At 36.9% G+C, this 22,256-nt stretch overlaps 1 protein-coding gene across 1 annotated transcript in view; it reads left to right on the top strand.

Annotated features, from left to right (window-relative positions):
* Nucleotides 1-21,974, top strand: part of ANTXR2 (ANTXR cell adhesion molecule 2) — a 176,424-nt gene extending 154,450 nt beyond the window's left edge. The window contains exon 17 of the mRNA XM_005903870.3: nucleotides 20,043-21,974. Within this exon, the coding sequence (XP_005903932.3) occupies nucleotides 20,043-20,081 (39 nt within the window). The 3' untranslated portion in view covers nucleotides 20,082-21,974. The remainder of the gene's footprint in view (nucleotides 1-20,042) is intronic.
* The last annotated feature ends 282 nt before the right edge of the window (nucleotides 21,975-22,256 follow it).

Below are 22,256 nucleotides of genomic sequence, written 5' to 3'. Positions count from 1 at the left end.
TGTTTGTGCATTATATGCAAGTGAGCCACTGTCTTTTATTTTATAGCTTCCTAATCATTGTGTGGTTAGATTGACCTACCTCAATATTCACATGAATATCTATATCAATATCAATTATATGTTTTAGAGAGACAGTAGCTGCATAGATCAAATTTAATATTTCATACTCAGTAGTTATCAGTAATTCAGCAAATATATTTTAAACAGACTGTAGGGTGAACACTGTTTTAAGCATTTACAAAATGGTAGTAAAAAAACGATCATGAAGCTCTTGTGTGTTAGTTGCTCAATTGTGTCCAACTCTTTGCAATCCTATGGACTGTAGCCCGCCAGGCTCTTCTGTCCATGGAATTCTCCAGGCAAGAATACTGGAGTGGGTTGCCATTTTCTTCTTCAGGGGATCTTCCTGACCTAGGTATCAAACCCAGGTCTTCTGCATAACAGGTAGATGCTTTACCATCCAAGACACCAGGGAAGCCCTCATGAAACGTAAAGTTTGGGAAGGAAGATAGAGTAAACAAATTTTTTTGTTGTTAAAAAATTAGAAGAGTTCTTATACTGCTGAACAAACTTTGCTATCATCTGAAATCTAATTATATCTTTCGTAGTTGAATATGAGTATTAGTTACTCAGTCATGTCCAACTCTCTGTAACCCCATGGGCTGTAGACCACCAGGCTCCTCTGTCCTTGAGATTCTGCAGGCAAGAATACTGGGGTGGGTTGCCATTTCCTTCTCCAAGTAGAATATTAGGCCTATTATATTATTTTTGGTTTAGAAAATCATTTTGGCTTAGAATAACAGAATTTGTTTTTCTGAACTAACTGAAAATTGGTTTTTATATCCACATCTGACTACCTATATATCTTCCTATTTATTTATCAATATGTGTATCAATATCTATCTTTCTGTGTATCCATCCATCCATCTATCCATCCATCCATAAATCATCTATTTACACTAACACTAGACCCAGTATTTCAGTTGTTCAGTTCAGTTCAGTCGCTCAGTTGTGTCCGACTCTTTGCGACCCATGAATCGCAGCACGCCAGGCCTTGCTGTCCATCACCAACTCCCAGAGTTCACTCATACTCATGTCCATCGAGTCAGTGATGCCATCCAGCCATCTCATCCTCTGTCGTCCCCTTCTCCTCCTGCCCCCAATCCCTCCCAGCATCAGAGACTTTTCCAATGAGTCAACTCTTCACATGAGGTGGCCAAAGTACTGGAGTTTCAGCTTCAGCATCATTCCTTCCAAAGAAATCCCAGGGCTGATCTCCTTCAGAATGGACTGGTTGGATCTCCTTGCAGTCCAAGGGACTCTCAAGAGTCTTCTCCAATACCACAGTTCAAAAGCATCAATTCTTCGGCACTCAGCCTTCTTCACAGTCCAACTCTCACATCCATACATGACCACAGGAAAAACCATAGCCTGGACTAGATGGACCTTTGTTGGCAAAGTAATGTCTCTGCTTTTGAATATGCTATCTAGGTTGGTCATAACTTTCCTTCCAAGGAGTAAGCGTCCTTTAATTTCATGGCTGCAGTCACCATCTGCAGTGATTTTGGAGCCCCCAAAAATAAAGTCTGACACTGTTTCCACTGTTTCCCCATTTGAGTTGTAGATAGACCTAAACTCCAGTTTCTGGTTTTGCGATTTATGTTGAATAATTACATGTAACAATCAAATGGAGATTAAATAATCAAAGTCAATCACTTAATTATTTGACTCAAATGTGCATGTCTTCAGCATTTTTGAGTTCTATGGCTGAAGTATAAATGTCCTTTGTATATAGAGGTAAATTATTACACATGAATAGGTCATTAGTATTCTGAAACAGTATCACAATCATGTTTGTCTCCTTATTTGAGTGTATGTATATGCTTATCTTTGTATAAATGTTTAAGCTTTGAAAGTCTGTCCTTTCCTTCTGAGGGAGATTATATCTCTTGGGATGGTTTAATATTACCTCAGTTATTTTAAGAGTTATCTTGTTAGTTGATACGTTATTTAAGCAAGGAATGCCTCTATTGATCAAGGGACAAAATTCATGTTTAGTTTCTTTTCATAATGTGAAAACCAAGGGTTTCCTATTAAGTGCTATTGTATACTCATTGATAAGTGAAGTGACATCTGGGTCACAGTGGCATCTATCTTTGTGATATGAATCCCGGTAGCTGTATCTGAAAGGTCTGTTCAGACTTGCATCTGCACATAAAAGTGAGGATAGTCTTCATACTGTTATCAGCCTAATTTTCATATCAACGATTTAAGGTGCCATTTGAAGTTTTGTTCTCCCTGGTATAAATTTAGCAGTAAATGTAATCATTTGGCTGCTGCTCTGGCAGTTTAGAATGTTTAAGTGTATTGTGAATAATTTTAATCCACATTACTTATGTGTTATAAAAAAGTATATATCATTTCATGTCTTAATATTAGTAATAAATGTTCAAAATGAAATCCTGACTTTGGGGATTTGGATACCATTTTTAAATGGAGAAGGCAATGGGAACCCACTCCAGTACTCTTGCCTGGAAAATCCCATGGATGGAGGAGCGTGGTAGGCTGCAGTCCATGGGGTTGCTTAGAGTTGGACACGACTGAGCATTGTCACTTTCATTTTCCTGCACTGGAGAAGGAAATGGCAAAACCCACTCCAGTGTTCTTGCCTGGAGAACCCCAGGGACGGGGGAGCCTGGTGGGCTGCCGTCTCTGGGGTCACACAGAGTCAGACACGACTGAAGCAACTTAGCAGCCGCAGCAGCAGCATTAAATATAAAAATGACTTTAGCAATTGTTCAAAATTGTTTTTCCCAAATGTAATAAAAATATCTGAAGCATAATTTTTTTTGTCCATAAATTGAAGATATACTTATGTCCTGTGTTCAAATTGAATGTCTGGAATGAGTTCATTAAATATTTGCAGCACTGAAGGGAAACAGCATAAGAGTGACTAATTTTCCAGCTAAAGCTTTAGGAAGATTTTTCCATAAAATTTTTTTCATTTATCATCTAGAAAGTAATTTATAATTTCCCTTCAGAATGAAGCTTTAAAACTGTAAATCTTTTAAGGTATTTTTAATTGGTATTATACATTAAGTATTGATTTTAAAACTTAAAGTGCAGTTTTTAATGTTTGTTTTTCTTTGAAAGAACCTGTTAAATCATTGGAGTTTGTCTCAGATTAGCTGGGAATTTAGCTCTCTGACAAATGACCCAAAGAGCTGTGAATACTTTAAAGCAGAGACAGCTAATGAAACCATTTCCTATTTCAGGGGATCATTCTGATAGGCTGAATTCATCAACACATTTTTAGTTATTAATCTTTTTAAATGGGACAACATACACTGTCCCAAAAGTGAGGATGTAATTCTTAGAATCTAAACTTAGCTAGGAAGAAATCATTGTATTACTAGGATTGTATACATTAACAAAATCTCCCAATAAATATTTTTCAGTGACAATGGTGTATAAGCATTTGGGGTTTTTCTTTTAATGTGCCAAAATCAGTTTGATAAGACAAATGAATTATCTTGATGCCTAATTTTCTAGGAAAAAAATACAAAAATTGCATGTAAAATTTTTGCTCTGTGATATTAACAACTAGAGGTTAAAATTTTAAGTCTATAAATACTCAGGTGAAAATTAATATTTTCATGCATCATTCTTCCACACTGACTGAATTAATTTATTTTATTCCCCACTTGATTGAAGAGTTGTGATATAACATACTTTTCATTTGGATTTGTTTAACATTTATATAAATACATAATTCAAATGTGGGTTGAGTTTTAAATTAGCTATTATTTGACATAGTGGTTGGAGTTTGGGGTTTTTATCCTGATGTTGTTTGTTGAGTGTATGTGGAAGAGAGAGAAAGTATGTGTGTGTGTGTGTGTGTGTGTGTGTGTGTATTGGTCTTAAAAACTTTGAAAAGGAAATCACTTAACATCTAGGCTCAGTCTATTGTAAAAAAGATGAGGAGGAATACAGGTGTTCAGTCATTTCAGTTCAGTTCATTTGCTCAGTCCTGTCCAACTCTTTGTGACCCCATGGACTGCAGCACGCCAGGCTTCCCTGTCCATCACCAACTCCTAGAGCATACTCAAACTCATGTCCACTGAGTCGATGATGCCATCCAACCATCTCATCCTCTGTCATCCCCTTCTCTTCCCACTTTCAATCTTTCCCAGCATTAGGGTCTTTTCAAATGAGTCAGTTCTTCGCATCAGGTAGCCAAAGTATTGGAGTTTCAGCTTCAGCATCAGTCCTTCTAATGAATATTCAGGACCGATCTCCTTTAGGATGGACTGGTTTGCTCTCCTTGCAGTCCAAGGGACTCTCAAGAGTCTTCTCCAATACCACAGTTCAAAAGCATCAATTCTTTGATACTCAGCTTTCTTTATGGTCTAACTCTCACATCCATACATGACTACTGGAAAAACCATAGCCTTGACTAGATGGACCTTTGTTGGCAAAGAAATGTCTCTGCTTTTTAATAAGCTGTCTAGGTTGGTCATAACTTTTCTTCCAAGGAGCAAGCACCTTTTAATTTCATGGCTGCAATCACCATCTTCAGTGATTTTGGAGCCCAAGAAAATAAAGTCTGTCACTGTTTCCATTGTTTCCCCATCTATTTGCCATGAAGTGATGGGACCAGATGCCATGATCTTAGTTTTCCGAATGTTGAGCTTTAAGCCAACTTTTTCACTCTCCACTTTCACCTTCATCAAGAGGCTTTTTAGTTCCTCTTCACTTTCTGCCATAAAAGTGGTGTCATCTGCATATGTGAGGTTATTGATATTTCTCCCGGCCATCTTGATTCCAGCTTGTGTTTCTTCCAGTCCAGCATTTCTCATGATGTACTCTGCATATAAGTTAAATAAGCAGGGTGACAATATACAGCCTTGACGTACTCCTTTTCCTATTTGTAACCAGTCTGTTGTTCCATGTCCAGTTCTAACTGCTGCTTCCTGACCTGCATACACGTTTCTCAAGAGGCAGGTCAGGTGGTCTGGTATTCCCATCTCTTTCAGAATTTTCCACAGTTTATTGTGATCCACACAGTCAAAGGCTTTGGCATAGTCAATAAAGCAGAAATAGATGTTTTTCTGGAACTCTCTTGCTTTTTCCATGATCCAGCAGATGTTGGCAATTTGACCTCTGGTTCCTCTGCCTTTTCTAAAACCAGCTTGAACATCAGGAAGTTCACGATTCACATATTGCTGAAGCCTGGCTTGGAGAATTTTGAGCGTTACTTTACTAGCATGTGAGATGAGTGCAATTGTGCAGTAGTTTGAGCATTCTTTGGCATTGCCTTTCTTTGGGATTGGAATGAAAACTGACCTTTTCCAGTCCTGTGGCCACTGCTGAGTTTTCCAAACTTGCTGGCATATTGAGTGCAGCACTTTCACAGCATCATCTTTCAGGATTTGGAATAGCTCAACTGGAATTCCATCACCTCCACTAGCTTTGTTCGTAGTGATGCTTTCTAAGGCCCACTTGATTTCACATTCCAGGATGTCTGGCTCTAGGTCAGTGATCACACCATCGTGATTATCTGGGTCGTGAAAATCTTTTTTGTACAGTTGTTCTGTGTATTCTTGCCATCTGTTCTTAATATCTTCTGCTTCTGTTAGTCCATACGATTTCTGTTCTTTATCGAGCCCAGCTTTGCATGAAATGTTCCTTTGGTATCTCTGATTTTCTTGAAGAGATCTCTAGTCTTTCCCATTCTGTTGTTTTCGTCTGTTTCTTTGCGTTGATTGCTCAAGAAAGCTTTCGTATCTCTTCTTGCTATTCTTGGGATGTTTATATCTTTCCTTTTCTCCTTTGCTTTTCGCTTCTCTTCTTTTCACAGCTATTTGTAAGGCCTCCCCAGACAGCCATTTTGCTTTTTTGCATTTCTTTTCCGTGGGGATGGTCTTGATCCCTGTCTCCTGTACAATGTCACGAACCTCATTCCATAGCTCATCAGGCACTCTATCTATCAGATCCAAGCCCTTAAATCTATTTCTCACTTCCACTGTATAATCATAAGGGATTTGATTTAGGTCATACCTGAATGGTCTAGTGGTTTTCCCAACTTTCTTCAATTTAAGTCTGAATTTGGCAATAAGGCCTACATTAGTCTTTGATAAATTTTCTTTAGTTTTGTCAAAATATGTCCCATACTCATCTTTTATATTTTTGTTTCAAAACTGGAATAAATCATTCAATTCCAAGATGATTTAGATGTTTTAAATAAATAATATTATTTAGATAAAGCACGTTTGTATATGGGGGTGTTAGTTGTTTTGTGTATTCATTACTTCTAAGCATTTTCAGCACGTAGAACTAGAAAATCAATAGTTTTGAGAAAATCATGAGTTTATGGAATTAAAGGCTCTTACTAAGTATTTTTGAATTCATACTTGTACCTCTTTTCTCTTACATTAAAAACCTTGGCCTTACCCATATTTAAATACTTATCTGCCCTGTGCTATAATATACATTAGCTACAAATTAATAATAAAGTAGCATTAGCAAAATTAAGACTGATGAATGAAATAAAACATTTTTTGTTGGTCTGTTTATTCTTAAATTATTTTCTGTAGTAGATACACAAAGAAAATACTGTGTTAAGTCACCTGAGATAGTTGTTTTGTAAGTGTGATTATGTATCCAGTTCATTGGTTTCCATTTATTTTCAGTTCTTGCATCTACTGCATTTTATTTGTATTTGTCCATTCCATTCTTTATTCCTCTGTTTCTCTTTTTCTGACCTCTTTTGGATTAATATAGTATTTTATGTAAAATATTAAGGTATACCTCTGTGCTATTTTTCAGTGGTTGCTCTAGAGATAACTTTTCTTAATCTATAATCTAATAATTGTATACAAATTTAAGGTCATATATAAACATTATGATGGCCTAACTTTCATTTATTAACTTCTATTTCTATGTGTTCTTATTAGCATATATTGTACGTTTACAGATCTTATGAATTCAATATGTTCTTATTATTTTTGCTGTAAGTAATCAATAGTGTCATAAAATTTTTATTTTTTATATATTTATATTTTACACTTATGCACATATGTACTCCTGTTTTTCTTTGTTTCTTCCTGCACATCCAGGCCTCCATCTAGTGTCTTTTCTTTCAGTTTCAAGAAATTTCACTTAACACTTGTGGTTTTTGCAGTCTATTGTAGATAAATTATGTCAGGTTTTGCTTGTCTTAAAATGTCTTTATTTTGCTTACCTTCCTGAGGTTGACTTTTTTCCTCCCCATTTAGCATTTGAGAGAATTCTGCTGTCTTATATTTTCCATTGTTTCTGATAAAATGTTAGTTGTTGGGCTTACAAATGTTTTCTCTACATAGACTATATTTGGCTGGAATGATGAGGGGCAGAGAGGTATACTCTTAGATATTCTTTGATTTTTGTAAGTTTCATTATATATTCTCTGGTAAAGTTTCCCATGTATTTATCCAGCTTGAAGATCACTAAGTTTCTTTGATATGTAGGTTCATGCCTTTCATCAAGTCTAGGAAATTCTTAGCCATTATTTTTGCTTCAAATTGTTCTGCCCCATTTCTTCTTCTCTCTTCTGAGACACCAATTACTCATGTGACAGACCATTAGATACTGTCCCAATGGTCTCAGATTATCTTTAGTTATTTTTTTCTCTTTTTTTTCAGTTTGAACAATTTATATTCTCTTACCTTCAAGTTCAATGCATTTTCTTGTTATTTTAGCCTACTTTTACATGAATCAAAAACATTCTTTATATCTGCTACTACATTGTTATTTCTAGTTTTTCCATTTTGCTCTCATTGAGAGTTTGCATATTTATGCTGAATTTCACCATATTTTTATGCATGCTATCCATCTTTCTCACTAGAAATTTTATTAATAATATTTTATCATACGTATTTTAAAGTCCTTGTCTCTTAAGCATAGATTTGCCTGTATTAACTGTATTTTCTGTTGCAGGAAATATGACCTGTATTTTCAGGTCATATTCTCCTACTTCCTTGTGAATACCATAATTTGTGATTTTATGCTGGACACTGTCATTAAAAAATAAAAAATAACCTAGATAATATTTACCTCTGGAAATGTGTATACAGTTCCTCTGTCATGTTGCTGATTTAAGGTTGAGCTGGTCTCAGTTTGTTGCCATCTTAGATTTAGTGTACTACTGGCTTCCAGACATTTGAGGGCAGGTTCAAGGATTTTCCTTTAGTAGATCTCTCCTTCCACCCCACCCCAGCTCCATCTCATATCTATCTCTGTCTCTCTCCTTTACCACCTACCCTGAGCTTCCTAGTTTTGGGGAGTTCTCTTTGCTCTCCAGCGTCCAGGACCACACCTCTCCTATCCCCACCAATTATCACTTTCTGTACTGAAAGACCCATTTCCATATCGATTCCTTGCCCTACATCCTTTGATTGGCCATATTCCCTGCACTGTCAGAAGGCCCCATGGATCCTGGAGGGATCTTTCTCAGTTCTCCTCTTCCAGGTTTCAACAGGTTATTGCCATGTAGATCAAGAATGTCCTGAGTCCCTCAGGGCTGTTTTTCTCCTTCCTTTTCCCATTCCCCAAACCTTCAAGGGCTGCTTCCTTTTTCTTAGGGAAAGCCCTGTGTGTCTTTGAAAAGGTAATTATTTCACTCCCCTCCTGTTTTTCTCCCTAGCTTTCACTTGATTGCTTTGCTTTCAAGGAAAATGTTATGTACTCTGTAGGGATCTCTCTCAGGTTTCCTGCTATGTCCCCAGCTTTTGGTAGGGTTCTGCCTTGCATTTAGTGAAGGCTATGTTAGCTTCGTGTCTTACTATTATGAGGTATGAATTAGTTGTTTCATTAACTGCCAGCTATATGCCTGAATCTCAGAAAAATAAAGATACATAGGTATTTGCAAAAGTAAATGTTACCAGTACATGTAGAGTCACTAAAAGTTTGCAGGTGCCATAACAGAATAAAGAGAAAAAAATTGAAAGGTGAATTCATCAGGCAAACTCAATACTTCCCTTCATGACATTAACTGAATCTCTATATAGTGTGTTGTCTCCACTACAAATGGAACATATGGTATAGGTTGGGCTTCTGTTAGAACAAAAGTATTTGGAACTTATATTTTGGCTCAGTATATTTCAGTTTTTTTTAAAGCAGGATAACACAGATTTTAAAGAGGATAACACAGATTCTTACATATATAGTATATATCATAATATATAAATACTATATTTACATGTATAATTATGTATACATTTTATACATATACATTTATGTATATACTGAGAAGGAAATGGCATCCCCCACCAGTATTCTTGCCTGGAGAATGAATCCCTTGGACAGAGGAGCCTGACAGGCTACACTCATGGGGTCGCAAAGAGTCAGACACAACTGAGCAACTAACACTTAACTATGTGTATATATATTTTTCTCATTATGTGTGTCTATAGCATATATATGTATATGTTTTTATATACATATATAGTGTGTATATATACCTGATAGTTGAATGTAGTCTTATTATACTATTAGTATTAGAATTTAGAAAGATGGTAACAATAACCCTGTGTACGAGACAGCAAAAGAGACACTGATGTATAGAACAGTCTTATTGACTCTATGGGAGAGGGAAAGGGTGGGAAGATTTGGGAGAATGGCATTGAAACATGTAAAATATCATGTATGAAACGAGATGCCAGTCCAGGTTCGATGCACGATACTGGATGCTTGGGGCTGGTGCACTGGGACGACCCAGAGGGATGGTATGGGGAGGGAGGAGGGAAGAGGGTTCAGGATGGGGAACACATGTATACCTGTGGTGGATTCATTTTGATATTTGGCAAAACTAATACAATTATGTAAAGTTTAAAAATAAAATAAAATAAAATAAAAAAGATATGTAAGCTTCACTAACTTGCCCTTTTACTAAAAAAATGAAATAAAGCTCTCAGGAAGTTCTGACATTTAGACAGAGAGAGAATACTAGGTGCCCTTTCCTTACTCTGTACCTCCTGTTGCTACAGGAAATTTTCACTCAAAGAGCCTATTGTGTTCTCAAGCCCACATTCTTTCCTGACATTTGTGATTTCCTAGACCTCTTCAGTTGTCTTGGGTCTGTTTCCTTGTGTATCTCTGCTTTGTACACAATTTTAAATTTGAGTCACTGTTCACTGTTGCACAAAGCATGAAGGTTTAGTAAAGTCTTTTTTGAAGTGCAGATATAAATAAATCAGCTATCTGTGTTTGAAAAGTCTAAACTAAAGTGCAGTTGTATGCTTCAGCTTGTCAATGGATATTTATGAGGTGAGCATAATACTATAACGGTTATAACAGTGAAATATATCCTGTGCAGATAGCTAGTAAAGGAGCTTGCAGGTGTTAATGCCAGCAGAATTTTAATGCTCAAGAGATGGGAAATGTGGCACTTGCTCTGCTTAATGCTACTCTGGTCACAGTAACAATCGATTGGCAAAATCAATTTTCAAATATTGCAGCAGAGTTGGGGTCTATGTACTTGCTGCTAAGTCACTTCAGTCGTGTCCGACTCTGTGCGACCCCATAGATGGCAGCCCACCAGGCTCCCCCGTCCCTGGGATTCTCCAGGCAAGAACACTGGAGTGGGTTGCCATTTCCTTCTTCAATGCATGAAAGTGAAAAGTGAAAGTGAAGTCGCTCAGTCGTGTCTGACCCTCAGCTACCCCATGGACTGCAGCCTTCCAGGCTCCTCCATCCAGGGGATTTTCCAGGCAAGAGTACTGGAGTAACCAACAGTAAATATATTGGTTCCTACTGTTGTCTAATTTTAATCTCCTGGTTTCATTAGCTGAAGAACAGTAACGGCACTGGACATTTTTATTTTGAGTCTCAACTTTCTACTCCTACTTATTATGTGACCTAAGAGAAGGTATTGCCAACGATGAAATGTCAATGAACTTCTTACTCTAATAGATACTTGGTGTTTCCTGAAAATCACCTAAATGGAGTTAAGTGATATGCTGGTTTGTAATATATCCGTGGTACATTCTGTTCCTTCTTATACTGAGGGAAATTGAGTAACAGAGTAAAGCCTCTGCACAGACCTGAGCTCTAAGAGATGAATTGGCATATAAGTACGTTTAAAGTTTATAAAGCATCATATTGCGCTTATTTTTTCTAGCAATCAAAGAAAAGGAAGTTAAGTGTTTAGTCTTTAGACCTAGGAGATTTATTTTTGTAGAAGAATTTTTGGAATTTTATGGAATAGTATAGTTTCAACATGTTTGCATGTTTAAGCTTCAAATTCATATTAGTTAAGATTAAATTGACATCAGCTATCTCCATGGTACTTCAATAAGTCATACCAGAATAAGAAAAGGCAACAAAGAAGGGAATTAGACAAGATTTGATCTTTTGTGTAAGATAGAGGTTGGGGTGTAATACATTTGTTGGAGGGTTTTAAAGGTTTAGAGGAGTGTGGAGTCTGCATAATTAAGAAAGTTGAGAATTAAGAGAGAAATATATTAGTTTACAATTACTTATACCTAGTCCACTTGTAAAGAAATATTGAGGAAAATGTGTAAAAAAACTTAAGGATAAAAATAGAGAAATAATCATGGGCCAAAGTGTTAGCTATACCAGAAAATGTACACTAAGAATAGCAGTGCCTTAGAACATGATGTAAGTCTGAGCTTTTGGAAGTCAAGGCGCAAAGAGAAAGGCTGAGTTATACAGTTGGCATTACATAATACAAGGGAAACGCATGAGCTTACCAGAAATGACAGGCTTTTTCCTACCTAGCTCTGAACTCCAAAAATTGACCCCTTGATATCATCATCCTCAATAGCAATTTTCCAAAATGCGAAATTCTCTATATATGATCAAAGTTTATATGGGGTCTTGATATGACCAAATGTTGAAGGGATAATGCTTTAATGTTTTCATAAATATATTTAGGAAGGCATTGTATTTCTAATGAGAAGTAAAGACGCCAAGTCCATATATATTGATAGTTTACTGGTGATCTGGTTTTACATAGGTACGAATAGCTTGAATAATAGTTATCAAACTATAATTTTAGTTTAAGCAAAAACAAAATCTCATATGAATTGCAATTTTAAAGCATAGATAAGAGTACAGCTTCTTGATTTGAATTAGGAGAGCTTGTATGTGTCTGTTTCCTCCATTCTTGTGCACTATTCCAGCTGTAGTGACTCTTTTAGAACCCATGGGACATCATAGACTACAGTATGAGAAACCAGACTGACCTAGAGAAATCAGTGGCTAGCATTTCACTTAGAACCTCACTTTGAAAGATAGTTTTGCCCACAGATCTGGGGAGGAATGATTCCAAAATTATTATTGATGAGTCCCTGAAGTATACATATTCTGTGTTATTGACTGAGTGGATACACACACACACACACACACACACACACACACACACCCTGCTTCTTTGTGCCTCAGTGATAAAGAATCTGCCTGCCAGTGCAGGAACCACAGGAGACATAGATTTGATCCCTGGGTCAGGAAGATCCCCTGGAGGAGGAGATGGCAACCCACTCCAGTGTTCTTGCCTGGATAATCCCATAGACAGAGGAGCCTGGCAAGCTACAGTCCCCGGGGTCACAAAAGAGTTGGACACAACTGCGTGACAGAGCACACATGCCTACATATACCCTGGATACTATGCATGTTATTGGAAAGTTTGATGTTGTATGAAAGTTTTATCTTATATTTTCATTTAAAGGTGATCAACTCCCGTATGCATAGGGTTTGACGTAGGCTATGTGTGCACATGTACACACTCATGAGTGTGAACACGCACATACATACAGACATTTCAAGAAGTTAGATTGCTGATTGTGACCTGGACAAATGCTTGAACAGGCCTTTTATGGAAACTCTTAGTATTATATACCATAAAAATGAAAATACTGACTGTGGACTATAAAATTTATTAATCATCATCTTCTGCCATACTCAGTCCCTCTTGAGTAGAACTGCACTCACATGAGTTCATCAGGGTATTGACTGTAAAAGACAACCTTCAGGCAAGTAAATGAGGTGACCTATGGGAACATGAATGCTAAAGAACTTTGGCATAGATAGTAGATGATGGTGATTCCTGAGAGCAGTCAGTGGGTTCCTGGGCTGATTTTTAGAAACATAAATATAGATCGTTAGAAAGGATCACATTTTTGCTGATTGAATTTACTCTTTGAAAACTGTTTTTTTTAACTATCAAATGTATAAATATACAGAAAAGATATAAAATAGAATGTAAGAAATCATACAGTTCCACTCCTCATAGTATGTTTGGTATAGTCTGTTAGTCTTGTCTTTTGCTCTTTAGACATACACTGTTAGTTGCTCAGTTGTGTCTGACTCTTTGTGGCCCTATGGACTATATGAGCCCTCCAGACTCTTCTGTCCATGGAATTCTCCAGGCAAGAATACTGGAGTTGGTTAGCTGTTCCCTTCTCCAGGGGATCTTCCTGACCTGGGTCTCCTGCACTGCAGGCAGATTCTTTACCATCTGAACCACTAGGGAAGCCCGCCAGACATACTCATTGCATAATAATAAATATAGTAAGTGTTAGTCACTCAGTCATGCCCGACTCTTTGCAACCCCATGGACTGCAGCCCACCGAGCTCCTCTGTCCATGAGATTTTCCAGACAAGGATACTGGAGTGGGTTGCCATTTCCTTCTCCAGGGGATCTTCCCAACCCAGGGATCAAACCCAGGTCTCCTGCACTGCAGGCAGATTTTTACCGACTAAGCTACAAGGGAAGCCCAATAATAAATATATATATATGCAAATTGGAATTTTTCACTTATTATTTCCCTACATCTTTAAATATTTAAAATTTTTCTATTTTAATGGCTACATATATGATAGATGAATCATAATTTAATTTTCCTCTGATAGAAATATAAATTAACTGTTATATTTTTCATATTATAAAAATGCAATGGTAAACATTTTGAAATCTTTGCCTAGATACTTTACTGGGCTGAATTCCCAACATGAAATTACTGAGTCAAGGAATATAAGCTTTTAAAGACTTATTACACATGTGGCTTACTATATAATTTTTGCCAATTTATGCTTTCACTAGCAATGCGTGAGTTCTCTTGCCACAGAAGCTCACTAATTAGGTAATGTGCTCAATATAAAGTTGCATAAAACAGTTTTACGTTCAAAGTGAGGCAGTTTTATTCCTTTTAAGCCATAATTTTTATTAGGTAAATAAAATGTCATTCCCAGATCATAATACCATGGTTTCAATTATTAATATATAAATGCCTTTCTAATATACTACAACTTATTTTAAGTTGGTAAATATGCAAATAACAATATTGTTTATAGTTTATTTGCCTCATTGATTGTTTAGCATATTAAGAAGGTAAATTATAACCTGGCCAGTCATTATCTGAATTATCATAGTTTTGAAATTAATGTACTTTAAATGTATTTGGCTATAATCTAAAGTCAGTAGTTATTCTGTTTGTTCTACCTAACCTTAATTTTTTTAAATGTTTAAGTAGTTTTGCTCCTAATTTATGCAAAATGAATAAATTTAACAATTATTTCATTGCATCCAAAGAATTCTGTACTCCCAAGGCAAAAGAATAGAATATATTCATAGTTCATTTTTAAACAAATGTAGTCCTAAGGATACTATTTTAATTCAGTTTCATATTGACTATATGTTGTTACTGTTGAAACTTATGAACTAGTGATTTAAAAAGCATGGTACAACATTCAGATTGGTTGTAGTGATTGACTAATTGAATAAATAATATGGTGTTACCTAAATCATCACAACAACAGTATACTTTGATTTCACCCATTATTTAGATGCATGATTAGAGCATGATTTTAAGTCAGGAAAATTATTTTTTAAATATTCAATAAAAATTTGGAAATATAGAGAAAATTAATGTATTTTTTTTTTCTGCCTACAATGCAAGAGACCCAGGTTCAATCCCTGGGTCAGGACGATCCCCTGGAGAAGGACAGGGCATGGCAACCCACTCCAATATTCTTGTCTGGAGAGGAGCCTGGTGGGGTCCATAGAGTCTCAAAGTCAGGCACAGCTGAAGCAACTTAGCATGCATGCATAATACAATATTACATGTTATTATATATTATTCTCTAAATACTGTATCACCTGAATTCAAGCTTCTTTTATTATGTTGTAAAATATAGCATAAATATAATATAGCATGCTCATTTGTGTCCAACTCTGCAGCCCCGTGGATTGTAGCTCCTCTGTCCATGAAATTTTCCAGGCAAGAATACTGGAGTGGATTGCCATTTCCTACTCCAGAGGATCTTCCTGACCCAGGGATTAAACTCGCATCTCTTGGTCTCTTGCATTGGCAGGCAGATTCTTTATCACTGAGCCGCCTCAGGAAGCCACATCTGTTTTAACTCTTGCTAGCAGAAACCTTGTGTTCATTTGTTTTAGCATATTACAATTTTAGTGGTTTATTTTAGAGAGTCTATAGTCCTTTCCCTGGTACTAGTATTAACCTCTATTTAGAGAATAAAGTATTAAAAGTATGTATCTATGTATATTTCTGTATATTTAGATTAGTTCAACTAACTTTTAAAAAATTTTTCAGAGCTTGATGGTTTATAATTACAGTGAAATAGGGGGGCTTCCCTGGTGGCTTAGCAGTAAAGAATCTGCCCACAATGCAGAAGATGCATGTTCAATCCTTGGGTCAGGAAGATCCCTGGAGGTGGAAGTGGCAACCCACTCCAGTATTCTTGCCTGGAAAATTCCACAAACAGAGGAGCCTGCCAGGCTACAGTCTATAGAGTCGCAAACAGTCGCGCACGACTGAGAGACTGAACACGCACATGCACGCTAAGTGAAATAGTCTCAGGAAAAGAATCGCTGTTTACTACTAGTATTTTCCATTCCGAACCATTCAGTGATGAGTCATTTGCTCAAGCTATTTTATACTGCTTTCCTGTTACCTTGGTAACAAACCTTTATTGTATAGGCATTGTAAGCATGAGGATATAGCAGACCTATAAGCCCTGTCATATCCCATTTCCTGTGAACAAAAATTGCTCTGCAGTGTTCTGGCCTAGAGTGCTTGCTTTGCCATGATATCAATGGCAGCCCAAATATTCTTGACCTTAAATGTAATTAGCATGATATTGACAGGTTTTGTAATCTTAGTATTGAGTAGTATTTGAAGGCCCACAGACTCTTAATTACAGCCACTTGCAACCAGGGTATGTTGCCTTGATTTTAGAACATTCTGGTAAGTGAATGGTAGTAGCTAGCATGAAATAATCCCCTGGGAGTAAGATAACTGATGGAATACTAAATAAAAATTTCCTTTGGCCAATAGTTTCTTTTTTTCTTGATTATTCTTTATCTGTCTTTTCTTTTTAGAACTACTGTATTCTATGTTTTTCCATATTATCTTCTCTCCTTTACACTGTTGTATTTTTCTCCTTTGTAGTCCATTTTTTTTCTCTCTCAAATTCGTACTTTTTCTGTCTTCCCATTTTCAAGGTCTTCTCATCCCCAAGTAGAGGTATTCTTTTTTTAATACACCATCCATTTGTCCAGTTGTTTCTAAGCAAGTATTTATTACATGTCTGTTCTGTGTTAGACATTGTGCAATAACATCATAGACAGGAGATGGATAGTGACTGTTTTTTAAATGAGAGTTTACTATATGCCAGGTACTATTCTAAGTGCTTTATAGATATATATTAACAGACTTAATAATATAAACATTCAATTTTTAATCCCCATTTTATTGATGAAGAAATCATAAGTTGTTCATGATCCCACAGTTAATAAATAACAGAACTGGGATACATATTCAAGCTTTGGAGCACTAGGATTTGAGCACTATCTTTTCTTTTGGTCTTGGAGCAAGCAATTATGGTGCAATGTGGTTTGGCCATTATAGAGATGGAATTTCAGGGAAAGAGCCACATGACTGGGTGAGCTGAGGAAGGCTTAAACAGAGGAAGTAACTTCTGAACAAAACTCCTTTAAGTTACCAACTTCTCAATTCCTATAAATTAAAACGTGATCAGATCTTGATAGAAGTGAAAAACACTGAGTCCATGATTAGAAGTAGAGGAGGTATTTGGTTGTTTTTATCAATGTGTGTGCTAAAATCCAGGGTATATATGGTATTCAGCAGAGTTTTGAGGTACTTAAATCAATAGACTGATGATCAGTACTTAATCCCAAGGTTGGGAAGAGTTGGAGTAAGGACCTCAGGGTGAAAATCAATATGGCTTTCTTCATTTTAGTTTCTAGGTCTTTAATTAAACCACACCAAATGAAATAGAAAATAATTTAGTCTGGAATAGTTTAGATGATAACATGATTTTGAAAATTCAAGTGTACTGTGAATTTCTCTGTTTAAACCCTTCAATTGCTTAAAATAAATGAGTCAGCATCACTAAGGTTAATCTGATTTGTAGAATAGAAATGGTCAGAGAAAGAACTTTACACTTAAATCTAGGAATTGGAGAAGGCAATGGCACTCCACTCCAATACTCTTGCCTGGAAAATCCCATGGACGGAGGAGCCTGGAAGGCTGCAGTCCATGGGGTCGCTGAGGGTCAGACACGACTGAGCGACTTCACTTTCACTTTTCACTTTCATGCATTGGAGAAGGAAATGGCAACCCACTCCAGTGTTCTTGCCTGGAGAATCCCAGGGACGGGGGAGCCTGGTGGGCTGCCGTCTATGGGGTCTCGCAGAGTCGGACACAACTGAAGTGACTTAGCAGCAGTGATGAAATGCAAATAAAAGTAGAAATTCATGATAACTTCTTTTTCAAAATGATATAGAAGAGAGAAAACTTTTACATTTTGTGTCCAATAAATACACAAGAAAAGATGTCATTAACTTGTATCTTTGCTCTCTGAATGCCATTCCTCATATATTTCCTTTTGTTTGGTTTTGGAAAACTGCCAGAAAGTAATATTTTTAATATACATCATTGTTTTAATATGCACGGTTAAAATCTATTTCTCATTGTATGTATTTATACTATTTATACTGTCATGGCTCAGAAGGACTGATTTACTGCTTTGCCCAAATATTTATTAATTATGTCATTTTTCTTCCTACCCCCCTGGAAAAATCTTTTTCAAAAGGGATATATCATGAAAATAACATTTAAAAATGTTTTTCTTGGCACTTGATGACAAATGTAGCTAATCTGGAGAAAAGCATCTTTTCCCTTAATATTCATTCTGAAAATCTTGTTTGAAGGTTCTAGAAAAAACAAAAATATAGTCTAAGTACATGACCTGTGATCATTTCATTATCAAGGAATTTTGATCTCATTCTAAAGTAGTCTTCTCCATGATTTTCTCCCACTTCCTTTTGCACAGATATTATCTGTAGACATTAGGCACAAAGTAAGGAATAAAATTGACAATTGTAGTAATAACGTTACTTCCAAAATTATTTAGAAGGCAGGTAATTTGATGAATATTTGCCTCTTCAGTTCAGTTCAGTTCAGTCGCTCAGTCATGTCTGATTCTTTGCAACCCCGTGAATCGCAGCACGCCAGGCCTCCCTGTCTATCACCATCTCCTGGAGTTCACTCAAACGCACATCCATCGAGTTGGTGATGCCATCCAGCCATCTCATCCTCTGTTGTCCCCTTTTTCTCCTGCCCCCAAACCCCCCCAGCATCAGAGTCTTTTCCAATGAGTCAACTCTTCGCATGAGGTAGCCAAAGTACTGGAGTTTCAGCTTTAGCATCATTCTTTCCAAAGAACACCCAGGACTGATCTCCTTTAGAATGGACTGGTTGGATCTCCTTGCAGTCCAAGGGACTCTCAAGAGTTTTCTCCAACACCACAGTTCAAAAGCATCAATTCTTCGGTGCCCAGTCTTCTTCACAGTCCAACTCTCGCATCCATACATGACCACTGGAAAAACCATAGGCAAGAGTAAATGTAAACTACCTTGCTTTAATATTTCTTCATTGATTTCTGAAATTGCCAACTTGTTGTACAGTGATTTTTGAGAGGAAAACAGACCAAAATCTTGTTTCCTTTTTAATATACCATGTACAAAGGATGTACACTTGAAATAAATGTATTTTTAACATTTAGAGGGAAATGAAAAGACAGTCTAAAATATGAAGTTAGAGAGCAGATATTAAGAGAAATAGGACAATCTCCATAAGATGATGATCTGAACCCTAAAGTAGAAAGCAGTGTGGTAGCTTTGGACTAAGGAATCTGGATATGATTTAGACAGTACAAGACATCAGCACTGTCACACCAAGGAGGGGAAGAAGGGGATCTTTTATTACTAACTGGAAATTTATTTTCAACTAATTCTTGGATTATTTATAGTTACGTATGAAACAATGTTTCTCTATAAGCTTTATTGAAGTGCCAAGGAACTAGAATGGCAGACTCTCTTTGGAAATGTGGAGTGCAAATAGAGTGACTACGTGTAGAGGCCATGTAACAGTGGTGTGCACTTGTGAGAAATGGTTGAGAGTAGTGGACAGGAATGCTAATAAGTCTCTTGTGAAAGCCCATTATAAAATGGAATCACAAAGAAATGGCATCTCTCCCTTTCTCCCTGACTTCTTATTCTCAATCTCTTCTATACAGTCCTCATGTATACATTTTCGAAGCACCAATTTTATATCAGCTTTAAAAACACCAGCTTGCATAAAGGGATACTTTTATTTCATTATAGAAAATATGAGTTTGTGGCTTTGATATTTTTATTGCTAGGATAGTAATGTTGTTCTTTAAATAACAATACCAAAGTTCTATCTCTCATAGTTGTTTTTTTTTTTTTCCCACTCTAATTCTATCATGCCGTTGTGTAGATGAACTTGCTATGGTAAAGATCTGAATAAACCGTCATGCTTTGACCCAGGGGAAAAAAATTATGACCGTGTTTCATCTTAATGTTGACCTTACCTTGGGTAATTGTTTGTTATATCATGGTACAAAAACTAGGTGTTCTCAGGTTTTTAAAATAATTATTTCAGTATTTCAATAAGTATTTGTTTCTTTCCTAGGGCCGGTGCATAAACTTCTCTCGAGTTCCATCTCAGTAAAAGGAAAACGAGAAGGCCAAGAGGTACGAAGATGGCACACGTTCAGAACGCCGATTTCCAACCAAATGAAAAAAGTGCATTTCAGAAGTTTTTGGAAGAGCAGCTTTATTCCTCTCAGTCAGGAAATGTTTTCTCTGCCTTCTGCTTTGCTTGCACCAAACATTTTCAAACACTTGTTCGCCATCTACATGGGAGTTGATGAAACTCAATGGTAACTCATGATTCAGGACATTGAAAATAAAGAGGAACATTAATGGACATGCTGTGGTTTATACAAGAAAGTCTGCTTGAATGTGTAGAAGAGGAAAAAGTGAAAACAAAAGTGTGAGGATGATGTCAAAATAGAGAGAAAAAAAAAAAACAATTGGCCATGGTGGATCCTGAATGGAGAAAGGAGTGTTTTACATGGAAACATGGCACTTGTGTGTTTACATGGCAAGATTGTTAGCCAAAGGCAGAGTGCGAAATCTCCCACCAGGCTCAGCAAATAATGGAGTCTATTGCCTTATAGCTATGTCAGATCACGGAAGCCTTCCAAGTCCCCCTACCACAATGTGCCTTCCGGGAAGCTTCTGACTGGAAAATCTTGTCATTCTAACACTGAAAAGTGCACACGCATGACAAAGTGTAGACAGGATGCCTCAAGGTATTGGTAGCAAGCAAGATTTTGCCCTTTAGTTTTTGAAGACACCTTCCTTTCATTATGCGCTTGGGAAAAGAAGAAAATTAATAGTGCGTTATTCCACAGGAAGACAGCCTCTCACCAGAGATCTTGAGTGGAGTTTAATGGACTTATGATTTGAGAACTTGTCCCTGTGATGGGTCGATTTACCCCTCTTGCTATGTTTAGGGCTTAGTAGTGCATAAAGCATTAATATCTGCAAACATACCTAGGAGTTTGTTTTGCTTTTAATTTAAAGGAAGCAGTAACCACAAAGCTTCCGCTCAGGGTTTTTTTCTTCCTCCAAGTCTCCAAGGGCTCTTCAGCGTCACAAGCCAGCAACTCTCTTTGCATGAAAATTTCAAAGTTTAATTAATATAATTAAAGGCAACAGCAAGCAGCAGCCTGTGAAGATTTTGCTCATCTTTTTTATGCCTTTTGACATTGAATGACCTATTACTGTATGCATATTTCTTGGATTTTTGAGGGGCACTCTACCTTGGTTGTGATTCAGTTGAGAAAAAACAAAAAGACCTCCTCTCATCAAATTATAAATGAAAATATCAGGAGGGCCGACCACCTCGAAACATCGAAAATGTCTGTATTATAATTTTTTTTATTTTAGAAAAACCACCATCGTGTCACGTCGACGATGCCAAATTATGTTAGCGTGAGCGGAAAGACTGTGGGGGAGGAAGGAGGCAGCAGCTGAAGAAAAAGCTCAAATGATCTAGTCACTTTCGATACTGTACTTCAGATGCGAAATGGATATTCGACTGGAAACCTGACAAAGCGCGCCTGCTTTGATGTGAACTGGTATAGACAATGACCAGTGGCCGGGTCAGTGGGATGTCTCTCTGCGAGCACAAAGGCTTATCAAATGACACTAAAAATAAGTTCAACAACCATCATGTTGGAAGGGAGAAGGCGAACATTTCATGTTTGGCGGGCATGTGAGTGCACAAGATGGAAACAGCGATTTGGAGCATCCCAGTATAATTACCCCCATTGTGCTCTTAATGGAAATTTCAAAGGACGGGAGTGATTCTGATGGTTGGTGTTCAGATTTGTGGCACTGTTCCAAGAAGCCTTACTCAGACACACAAATTTTTATATATAGATATACATATATATCCTCTAGCTTGAATCTTTTGCTCAAGTTTATTTATGTCACTGGCTGGCTGGATCCAAAGTCATGTGTCTCCATATTCATAAATAAAATTTTACCTGTGCTTTGGCTACCATTTTCTTTAAGCCCACATACACTCAAGCCTTGTTTGGTTGCATATTGAATTGTCTTGGCTAGTTGCAGGGACAGAATTGTATCCAGTTCCAAAATGTCTGTTATGTTCACAAATGATAGTGTTGGTAGTAATTATCCATGTGTGCAAGTGTAACTTGGAAACCACATACATCCCCACCGAGTTCTTGTAGACCATTGTTCTACATTTGCATCTGGGGCAGATGCTGTTTTCTTAATTTGGCATTTCATTTCTGATCAGTTGTTGTTTAGT

Source organism: Bos mutus, chromosome 6, assembly GCF_027580195.1.
Source record: "Bos mutus isolate GX-2022 chromosome 6, NWIPB_WYAK_1.1, whole genome shotgun sequence".
Classification (NCBI taxonomy): Eukaryota; Metazoa; Chordata; class Mammalia; order Artiodactyla; family Bovidae; genus Bos; species Bos mutus.
Note: the sequence above shows the minus strand (reverse complement) of the source record. Positions and strands in the feature narration are given on the sequence as shown.